Below are 11906 nucleotides of genomic sequence, written 5' to 3'. Positions count from 1 at the left end.
TGTCCTCTTTATCCCCTTTGAAAGCAAAAGGTAGATGTGATTATAATTGGAATATTGATGTGTAATGAAGGTTCAGGGGCAATCATTTATTTTCCAAAATGGAAGAACTTTGTATATTTCTGATTATAAAAGTAACTCCTGTTTTAGAAATGTTTAAATAATGCAGAAATTTAAGCAGTGTAGAAAAGGCAAAAACCACACATAGTCCTACCACTCAGAGAAAACTACTGTATACCTATTGGCAGATATCTTTGTAGATATTTTTCTGTGTGAATGTGGATATTGAATTTTATGGATACCTTTTAGCAATATCTGTGGCTATATTCTTTGCCAACAAATATACATCTGTATTATAATTTTTAACTGATAGAACTCCATGGCTGTACTATAATTTATGTTAAACCAATCTTCTTGTGATGTTAGATTGTTTCCAGGTTTTCAGGAAGTCTGAGTCTGACAATTGCCCTTACAGGAGGTCCCTTTGACTTAGATCCTGACTCAGAGATGGAGGTATCAGGTTCATCTTCTATCATCTCTGAGCAGCAGCTGCGGAAACAGGAAGGACTAAGAAACACCAAAACTGACATGGCCAAGCAGAGTCTCATCTCGTCCGAGGCATGGCTCCAGCTTCATGGGCTTAAGAGCAACAAATTGTCCTTGAAACAGATTTTGTCACAAATTGGATTCCCACACTGCGAAGGTAGAGTACTCACAGAGTGATGCTAGCTGTGAAACCCAACCAGCATGCCCGCCTGTTAGCCTCTGAGGAGGCTGTGTCGGTTCTGAAGGTCCCTCAAAAACCATGAGTCTCTGTGCTTATTTTGATCTCATAAGCTTATTGATAAAAAAGTTTGCACCCTCAATATATGTATATTATGTAGATGTACAATTGTCAATCCACATATAAAATATTAGTCATGCTTGATTTTGTTCTTTCTTCTTTGAAAGATGAAGTAGGAGATATTTGCATTTATTCCCTGGGATGTGCAACCTTTGGAGATCATCGATTAAAACAAAAGCTCTGTGTAGTTCTAGGGAGAACATGCTGCTTTCCCATGTGGCCTTCTTTATGCTGCAGTCCAGTGTTTTTTAAATGCGTTGGTTCAAGTGTTGGCTCTCCATTCTCAGGAGTACTGCCCTCCAATGGAGTGTGGAAATATGTGAGGATGCGTTCTATTTTGGATGACATATTGACTTGGGTTGCAATATACTATAGGGCCTGGGAGTCAGGGACAGTGAGTATCTTACAACATGTAACTTAGCCCTCCCAGTAGGGATGTCCTGCCCAAACTATCAGTAACACCCCCACCCAAGGAGCATGCTTTCAATCAGGGCAATTTCCATTAGTAGGATTTTTCTCAGTAATTCTGAATTGGCCAATTAATTGATCAATTAGTTAAACAAGTATCTATTGACATCCTTTACTAATGTGTTTTTCAAAATTTTCACCAGTTCTCTTGGCAGCTTTGTTTCATACTGGTGATAAGGATAGTCCAGAGGATATGTTTCTTACAGACTGTTTGGAGGCCATTCTGATGGCAAGGCCTTGCTCATCACGGCTCAGGCTGTGCCTTCTTATTTTTCCTTCCAAAGGGGCTAGTACAGCTCTGTACCATCAATATATTTTTTGAGTGGGGGTCTGCTAGAGTCAGGGCCTGTGAGATTCCTGTATAAGGAAACAAACTGAAAGCAGTTTTGTCTCATATTTCAAGTAATTATAATTCAATCATTAATATTTGCAAAAATAGCAATTCTTTATATTTTGGTAAAGGTTTTTCCATCTAAGATCATGAGAATATTACTCTCTATTTTTTTGTTTTTGTTTTTTTACTGTCCTTGTCAGGTTTTGGCATCAAGATTATGCTGGCCTCATAAATGATTTGGAAGTTATTTCCTCCTCCCCTTCTATGTTGTGATGTCGTTTCATGTAACTGGTACTATTTCTTCCTTAAATGTTTGATAGAACTCACCAGTGAAACTTATCTGAGCCTGGAATTTGGTTTGTAGGAAAAGTTTAATAAGAAATTTAATTTTAGTAAGAGATGTAGAGCTATTCAGATTTTCGTTTTTTTTTAAATTTTTTTATCATGCTAGTTTCAGAAAGGGGTGTTTTTTCAAGGAGTTTGTCTGCTTTTATCAGTATTTCCTAAGATATTGGCAAAGCATTATTTATAATATTCCTTTAACATTTTTAATACCTATAAAATCTCTAGCGATGTCCCCTCTTTTATTCCTGATACTGATAAGTTGTGTTTCTTTCACTTTTTCTTGATAAGTTTTATTAGGGGTATATCATAACTCTTTTTAAAGAACCAAATTTTGGGTTTGTTGATTTTTTTCTATTTTTTGTTTTGATTTAATAGATCTGCTTTTATCTTTATTTTTTACTTCCTTCCACTTAGAGTTTAATTTGTATTTCTTTTCCTAGCTTTTAAAATTGAAACTTAGATAATTGATTTTAAGGTTTTTTTATCTCTTCTAATGTAGTCATTTAAAATTATCAGTATTCCTCCAAGCTTTGCTTTAGCTGAATCCCACAAATCTGGATAGGTAGTATTTTCATTATAATTGAGTTCAGAATATTTTCTTTTCCTCTTGTGACTTTTTTCTTTGATTCCTTTTTTAAAAGAAATGTGTTGTTTAATTTCCAAATATTTTAGAACTTTTAAAGATACCTTGTTTTTGTTGGATTTGTAATTTAATTCTATTGAAGTTAGAGAATGTATGATTTTAGTCTTTTGAAATTTACTGAGATTTGTTTTATAGTCCAGCACATATCTTGGCAAACATTTCAAAGACACTTGAAAAGAATGTGTATTATGCAGTGTTTAAGTAATGATTTATAAATATTAATGAGGCCAAGATAGTATGATAGAGATATTCTATATTTTTAGTGATTTTTTTTTGTCTAGTGAATTTGTCCATTTCACCCTTTAGTTCTGTCAGTTTTGTTCATGTAGTTGAAACTCTAAATGCATACACATTTAGAATTGTTATGTCCTGGTGAATTGACAAATGTTAATATTTTGAAATGTCCGTCTTTATTTCAGATGGTAGTCTTTGTTTGGACATTTACTTTGTCCTATAGTAGTATAACCACTGCAGCTTTCTTATGCTCAATTTTTGCATGGAAGGTATGTTTATGGTCTTTTACTTTCGAGTTGTCTGTAGTCTCTATGTTTAAAGAGTGTCTCTTTAACCCTGTCTCCTAATCTCTGTCTTGTAATTGTAGTGTTTGGTTCTCTACATTTAATGTAATAATTGATAGTGTTAGATTTAGGCCTATCATTTTACTTTTTGTTTTCTACTTGCCCCATCCTTTCTTTTACCCTCTGTTTCTCCTTTCCTGCTTTCTTTTGGGTGAACTGAATATTTTTTAGTATTTCATTTAACTCCATTTTTATTTTTCCATTTAATTTTCAATAGGCTTAAGTATACCTTTTTGCATTATATTTTCAGTGGTTGCTCTAGTGATTATATCCTTAACTTGTCACAGTCTGCTAAACACAACCTTCATTCTACTTCTTGTAAAATGTAAGAACTTTATAGCTCTACCTACCCTGCACTCCTCTCCTTGGTGTCATTGTTTTAATATATTTTATTTCTACATACATTATAAATCTCACAATCCAGTGTTATAATTTTTGCTTTAAAAAGTCATTAGCCTTGTAAAGAAACTGAATGAAAAAATAGCATTTTAAAATCCACATATTTACTCTTTATAATATTTTTCCTTCCTGTAAGATTTGAGGTTCTATCTGGTGTTTTTTCCTGAAGAATTTCTTTTGAGCATTTCTATTAGTGCAGGTCTGCTGGTGACAGATTTTCTCAGTTTTTATCTGATATTATCTTTATTTCACCTTCTATTTTTTAGTTGGTTGATTGATTGATTCATACTTTTTATTCTGAAAAAATGATAAATTCACAGAAATTTATCTGTGAATAAGTATAGACAGATCCCGTGGCCCTTTGACTCATTTTCCCCAAAGGTTACCTCTTATAAAATTATAGTGTGATATCAAATCCAGGAATTTTGACATTGATACACTGTGTAATTTTATCACTTGTGTAAATTTTTGGAATTACCACTACAATCAAGATATATAAATATTTATCACCATGAAGATCTCCCTGTGCCACCTTTTATAGTCATTCTGACCCCTGCCTCCCAACAGCCTTAACTCCTGTGGGCCATCAGTCTGTTTTCCATCTCTACAGTTTTCTCAATCAGAGAGTGTTTATATAAATGCTGTCATATCATATGTGAGCTTTTGACATTGGCATTTTTTCACTTGGTATTATTTCTTTGAAGTTCATCGAAGTTGTTGCATGTATCTATAGTTTGTTTTTTTTTTTTATTGCAGAATAGTATTCCATGTTATGGATGTACTACAGTTTAACCATTCACCCTTTAAGAGACATTTGAGTAGTTTCCAGTTTCAGGCTATTGCAAATAAAGCTGTTGCGAACAATTGTTTACAGGTTTTTGTGTGAACATAAGTTTTCATTTCTAAATGCCCAGGAATGCAATTGCTAGGCTAACGGTATGTTAAGTATATGTTTAATGTTTTATTTTGTTTTGTTAAGAAACTTGCAACTGTTTTCCAGAGTGGCTGAACTACTCACATCATTAATCTATGAGAGAGAGTTTTTTCATATCACATCACCATTTGGTTTGTCACCATTTAAAAATTTTAGCTGTTCCAATAGTTGTGTAGTGATATTTCGTTGTTTTAATCGTATTTCCTAAAGTGTAGTTTTGTTGAACATTTTTTCATGTACTTATTTGCCATATATTATTTTGGTGAGTTCATGTTTCTTCATGTTTTTTCATCATTTTCTAATTAGATAGTTTTTTTAATGTAGAGTTTTGAGAATTCATTATATAGTCTAGAAATGAATTATTTGTTACATATGTGATTTGCAGATATATTCTCCTACTCTGTAGCTTGCCTTTTTATCCTCTTGTTTCTCAGAACAAAAATGTGTTTTTAATTTTGACAAGGTCTAATTTATTGATTTTTTTCATGTATGGATCTTGCTAGATCTCAAAGATTTTCTCTTATTTTTTTTTTCCTAAAAGTTTTATAGTTTTACATCTTATATTTAGCCTGTGATAGATTTGAGACGTTTCTATATAAGTTCATTTTTTTGACTATGGATATTTAATTGCTTCAGCAACTTTTGTTTAAAAGACTGTTCTTTTGAATTGCTTTTGCATTTTTGTTAACAGTTAGTTGGTTGTACTTGTGTGGGGCTATTTGTGGGTTCTCTATTTTGTTCTATGCATCTATGTGTCTGTCTCTCCACTAATACCATGCAGTCTTAATCACTATAACTATAAAAAATATCTTGAAATTGAGTAGACTGATTCTTCCTACTTTATTCTTTTTCAAAATTGTTTTAGTTACTCTAGTTCCTTTGCCTTTCCATATAAATTTTAGAATAACCATGTGTGTGTCTATAAAAATTTTGCTGGGATTTTGAAAAGAATTGATTAAACTTATATTTCAATTTAAGAAGAATTGACATCTTTACTATGTTGAGGCTCCCAGTCCATGAATATGGAATATCTTTCTATTTATTTATGTCTTTGATTTCCTTCAGCTGTCTTATAATTTTCAACAATCAAGTCTTGCACATGTTTTGTTAGATTTACACTAAATATTTCATCTTCTGAGCAATTATAAATGACATTTTGCTTTCCACATGTTCATTGCTTGTATATAGAAATATGGTTGATTTTTTTTAATGTTGAGCTATTCTGTGACCTTATTGAACTCATTAGTTCTAGATTTGTTTGTTTATTTGTTTGTTGTTATTGATTCCTTGAGATTTCTAGGTAGACTGTGATGTCATTTACAAATAGGGAGAGTTTTCATTCTTCCTTTCTGACTACGTGACTTGTATTCTTTCTCTTGCCTTGTGTTGTCCAGAACTTCCAGTACCATGTTGAATAGCAGTGGTGAGAATGGGCATCCTTACTTCATTTCAGATCTTAGGGGAAAGCTTTCAGTCTTTCACTATTAGCTATGATGTTAGCTGTAGGTTTTTGGTGGATTAAAAAAAAATCAAGTTGAAGAACCTTCCCTATATGCTTAGTTTTATGAGTGTTTTTACCATGAATGAGTCTTGAATTTTGTTAAATGCTTTTTCTGTGTCAATTGAAAGGATCATGTGATTTTTCTTCCCTAGCCTGTTAATTTGGTTGATTATACTGATTGGATTTTGAATATCAAACTAGCCTTGTATCTTGTAATAAACACTACTTGGTTGTGTTGTGTAGTTTTTTATGTTGCTGAATTCTATTTGCTAGGATTATGTTAGGGTTGTTTTTTTTTTTTTTTTTGCATCTGTATTCATGAAGGATATTTGTAGTTTTTTCTTTTTATACTGCCTTTTCTTTGATTTTGGTTTAAGGGTAATACTGGCTTCATAGAGTAAGCTGCGAAGTATTCCCTTGTCTTCTCTTTTATGGAAAATATTGTGTAGAATGTTAATTCTTCCTTAATGTTTTGTAGAATTCTCCAGAGAACCTCTCTAAGCCTGGGGATTTTTTTTTTTATCGAGAAGTTTTTAATTACAAATTCATTTCCTTAATAAATATAGGACTATTTAAATTATCTATTTCATATTGAGTTATGGTAGTTTGTATTTTGAGGAATTGATTCATTTCATCTAAGATGTCTAATTTACGTGTGCAGAGTTGTTTGTAGTATTACAGTATTCTTTTGATGTTTGCAGGGTCCTTAGTGATATTCCCCGTTTCATTCCTGATATCAGTAATTCATGTCTTCTCTCTTTTTATCTTTGTCAGTCTTGCTAAGGGTTTGTCAACTTTATTGATCTTATTCAAATACCAGCTTTTTGTTTAATTGATTTTCTCTATTGTTTTTCTGCGTTCAATTTCATTGATTTATGCTTTGATCTTTATTACTTATTTTTTTCTGCTTGCGTTGGACTTGTTTTACTCTTCTTTTTCTAGTTTCTTAAGGTGGGAGCTTATATTGTTGATTTAAGACTTTTTGTATCTTTTATGTGATCATTTAATGTTATAAATTTTCCTCTTGGCATTGCTTGAGCTGTGCACCTCAATTTTTTATATGCTATATTATGATTTTTATTCAGTTTAAAGTATTTCTGTTGAGACTTCCTCTTTCACCCATGGATTTTTTGAAAGCATGATATTTAGTTTCCAAGAGTTTGGAGATTTTCATATCTTTTTGTTATTAGTTTCTAGTTTATTTCTATTGTAGACAGACAACATACTCTGGTTTTAGTTATTTTAAAGTTTTTGTGGTTTGTTTTATAGCCAGGGATATGGTTTGTCTTGGTATATATTCTGTGGGTACTTGAAAAGAGTATGTAGTCTTTTGTTGTTGTGTAGAGTTTTCTATAAATGTCAATTAGATCCTGGTTTTTACTGGTGTTGTTGAGTATCCTTGCTGATTTCTTGTTTAGTTATTCTATCAATTGTTGAGTAATATTGAAATCTCCAACTGTTACCATGGGTTTGTCTCTTTCTGCTTTGAGTTTCATCAGTGTTTGCTTCACATATTTTACAGCTCTGTTGTTTGGTGCATACACATTTAGGATTGCTATGTCTTCCTGGTGAATTGACACTTTGATAATTATATAATGTTCTGCTCTGTCCCTAGTAATATTCTTTTGCTCTGTAGTTAACTTTTATGATATTAATATAATCAATCTTGGTTTCTTTTTATTAATACTCATATGATTTACCTTTTATTTTAACATATATATAATTATATTTGAAGGAATCTTCTTATAGATACCCTATTGTTGGGTCATTATTTAAATCCTCTTTGGCAGTCCCTTTTAATTGTTGATTTAATTGTTGTATTTAGACCACTTACATTGCATGTAATTATTGATGTATTAGGCCTTGTCTGCCATTTTATTTTGTTTTCTGTTTTTTTCTTCTTGGTTTTCCACTCATTTTTTTTCCTATCTTTCCTTTTGGGTTACTTAAACATTTTTTAGACTTCTATGTTTACTTATCTACTGTACTTTTTAGTATATCTGTTTATACAGCTTTTTTAGTGGTTATGCTAGGTATTACATTATAAATACATAACTTACTAAAGTCTATTGGTGTCAGCATTTTACCATTTTGAGTGAAGAGTGGAAACTATTTCCCTATATGCACTTTTACCCTCCTCATTTATAATATAATTTATTATTTTTTTCATATTTGAAGAATAACATTAAACTGTGCTATAATTTTTGATTCAACCATCAAACATAATTTAGAAAACTCAAGAAGAGAAAGTGTATTGTATTTACCCATATTTATGTTTACTGTGTTCTTTCCTGATGTTTCAAGTTCTTTCTTTTATTATTTTCTTTCTGTTTATAGAACTTCCTTTATTCTGTAGCTCTGTTGGCAACAATTTTTTTTAAGTTCCTTTGTCTGACAATAACTTTATTTCTCCTTCATTCCTGAAGAATAACATTAATATATTTAAGATTTGGAGTTGACATTTCTTTTCTTTTGGCACTTAAAAAACATTGTGCCACTTCCTCCTGACCTCCATAATTTCTGATGAGAAAAATCATTGCCATTAGAATTGATTACCTATCACTAACATGTAACAATTTTTACCTTGATATATCTTTATTCAATTCATTACATCTTTGTATACTTTCATATCATGTGTTTTTTAATCTCCTATAAGAACTTGTATAATTTATATCTGTTGATATTTACTATATTGGAAATTAAAACTAAAAACTTTAAAAAAATTTATTAATTTAAGAATAACAAATTCATTATATGTTAACATAACATTTTTAAGAAAAATAAGTGTATTTTCTAAAAAACTTTAGTAAAAGTGGCATTGTTTTACATTTTTGCAAATCTAATGTCTGTTTCAATAGAAAACACTTAGATTCTCATCTCTAATTTTTAAAATAACAGCTTTATTGAGCAGCGATTCACAAACTGTGTCATTCCTCATTTAACGTGTACAATTCAACAATTTTTAGTGTATTCATAGATATGGTCATCTGTTACCACAGTCACCTTTAGAACATTTTCATCACCTCAAAAAGAAACCTTGTACTCCTTGGCTATCCAGCCCACCTCCTCAACTACCAGCCCAAAGCAATCTACTCTGTCTCTATAGATTTGCTTATTCTGGAAATATTGATATAAATGGAATCATATGACATGCGGTCTTTCATGACGGGATACTTTCACTTAACATAATGTTTTTAAGGCTTGTCCATGTTGTAGCATGTACCAGTACTTTATTCCTTTTTATGACCAAATAATATAAGGAGATGAATTGTATGAATATACCAGTTTGTTTATTAATATATGAGTTGATGAATGGAGAGCTTATTCTTATTCTAGCAGGCAGTTAATTTGGTTGGACTCAAACTCCAAACTCTTATGCTAAATAAATGCAAATCCCACCAATTTCCTCCTTTCAAGGATTAATGCCATTCCAGTTTCTGTCTATTTTTGATTACTCTCTAATGCCTTCAAGTAGCTATTTTTATATTTTGCCCAGAGTTTATAATTTTTTCTGTGTGAAGTTAGCCAATAAAATCTACTCCACCGTTAATGGATACAGACCTCACAATGCCTCATATTTAAATTAGTGATGCAGTTTATAGAGTCTTCCGTAGGCTCATCTCCTTCAATCCTAAAAACAAAACAAAACAAAACCCTCTTCTGACTCCAAATAAGTGTCAGGTAAAGAGAGTGCTGCTGGTGTTCTGAAATGGTTCTACCAAAGTCTTATAAGAAGTTGAACTCTTGGAAATGGATATTTTAGAGTTTGAGAGGTTTATTGAGTGAGGTTATTGCTGATGGAATTCAAGTATCCATTCTTTACTTTTATTATGAACATTGTAAGTTTTATCACCCCTGGTGATTTGGGACCAAGCCTGCCCAGAGGCTATAAAATTCAGCCTTGCCCTTTCTGCCTTTCAAAGTAGGCTTTTATCCTGTCCCCTTAGAAAGTCAGAGGAATGAGCATACTGTATTCAAGAGTACCACCATTCTCTCCCCCACCTTGGGACTCAATAACACCAGCAACACTGAAACATCACAATAGGAGCAGCTCTCTGAAGCCTCCCTGTGAAGCTTGGCTTCATTGCCTATCCTGCCAATTCAGAGTTAGTCCTTGAGAACTTTCTGTAGCCTTCTGTTAGTTCCACGAAGGCATAGAAATATATTTTAGGCAGCATCATGGTCCCGTCCTGGAGTGCTGTGCTTAGCACTTGGGGTGCCCAATAAGTGTTTGTGCGATGGCTGTTGAACAGCTGAGTATATAATCTGAGAAGAAATGTTGTGGTTTTGACATTCTGTGTGGGTATTCCGAAGCTATTACCTGCTTGCTTCATTTCACTCATCTATTCATGTACCCCGACTTGAGAGAATAATAGATAATATCTAAGTTTAATTTTTAAAATTGTGAAAACTAAGTCCAAGCCTTAATAAAAGTTTTTGGGGATTAAACACAGTTTCTATGTTGTCTTATTGACCTCTGCCTTAATCATTCTGGGTAAAAGAACCAGGAAACTAAAAAACAGACCCTGTTTTTCTTCTCCATTCATTCATATGTTAAAGGATTATGTGTGTCATAAACAGTTGCATTTATCATAGCACCTAGAAACACCTCATTATGGAGAAGCATCACAGATTGCAGCTGTCACTGGGGATAATATTTGGTGTCAGAGAAAAGCATTTTGAAATAAAAATAAGAAGCATTGATAATGCACCATTTTGATTGCTCTTCTTTGTAAAAATGCAGATTATGTGATTTCTCTGGGGAGACTCGTGGCTTCCCGGTATGCCGAGGGCCTGTTTCCACGGGTCTACAGAGCAGAAGATGGTACAGCATATAATGTAAGTAGGACTTCCCTCGAGGGACAGACTCTGTGACACGCTGCTGAGGTCTGAGAGTGGCCCACGCTGAGAGGCTCACAGGAGCCAAGGCCCTGAAAGTCCCTGCTCAAGAGCTGGGGAGGGAAGCACTTGGCCTGTTAGAGGTAAGTGCAGGAAGCTCTTGACCAGAGCTGAGAACCTTTGCATATCAACACCTTGCTTTGCCTTTAAAATAAAGAAAAAAGGCATTATGACAGAGATTAGCTAAAAGGCAAGAGCTAGTTGCTATTACCTGCCATAGGCACTAGGAGTAGAGGCTGCTTTTGCAGGAAGGAGTGACAGAGAGCAAGTGGAGCCTCTTGCTGGACTCCATTCCCAGCAACAACACATGGTTCGGTTCGTGTGCCCACATTGTGGCCGGCCCTGCACACACCTGGTACATCACAGGGAGCTTGCGAAGACATATAGCCCATCATGGCATTTCACAGTGTATGTACACATGCACCTCCTGGACTGTTATTTCTTCATATTTAAAAAAAATTACTCTTTAGACAGCCTGATCCTAAGCAATAATATCCATGGACTCTTGAGTTTGGTGTGCTAAGTATATTTGTTATCTGAACCACATGGAAATCAATACAGAACTATAGAAAACGTCTGTTCCATCTAACTCCACAGCCCCTGTGACTCGGCCCCATCCTGGTTTCTGCATTGTGGTAGGGATTTGTAGTAAGTCCTGTGAACACTGGTGAGACAGGAATTCTGCCTTAAGGAGCCATAGAAAGCAGATGCTAGAGTTCAAGGAATAAGCTTGAGAGACAAGAGATGGAGAAGGAAAGGAGTTTAAGGCAGAGGGGCCAGCACATGCCAAGGCATGAAAATGTAGAATTTCACGGCATGTTCAGAAAACACATTTTCTTTAACAATTTAGGTATTTTGGGGGTGTTCTGAAGATTGTTAAAAAAAAGTACTAGATCTTTTAAAATTTGATTCTTCACAGAATAGGGTACAATTTTTATTATTCCTTTTTTATATCTCCTACTTC

The 11906-nt window shown here is 33.4% G+C and overlaps 1 protein-coding gene across 1 annotated transcript in view; it reads left to right on the top strand.

The window, feature by feature from the left end:
• The window catches only part of VWA3B (von Willebrand factor A domain containing 3B), a 136800-nt gene that overhangs the window by 3812 nt on the left and 121082 nt on the right, over positions 1-11906 (top strand). The window contains 2 exon segments of the mRNA XM_025045043.1: positions 473-700; positions 10788-10882. Of these exon segments, the coding sequence (XP_024900811.1) occupies positions 505-700; positions 10788-10882 (291 nt within the window). The 5' untranslated portion in view covers positions 473-504.

This window comes from Pteropus alecto, unplaced genomic scaffold, assembly GCF_000325575.1.
Source record: "Pteropus alecto unplaced genomic scaffold, ASM32557v1 scaffold223, whole genome shotgun sequence".
Taxonomy (NCBI): Eukaryota; Metazoa; Chordata; class Mammalia; order Chiroptera; family Pteropodidae; genus Pteropus; species Pteropus alecto.
The sequence above is the reverse complement of the archived record's forward strand: the minus strand, read 5'-3'. Positions and strand labels throughout refer to the sequence as shown.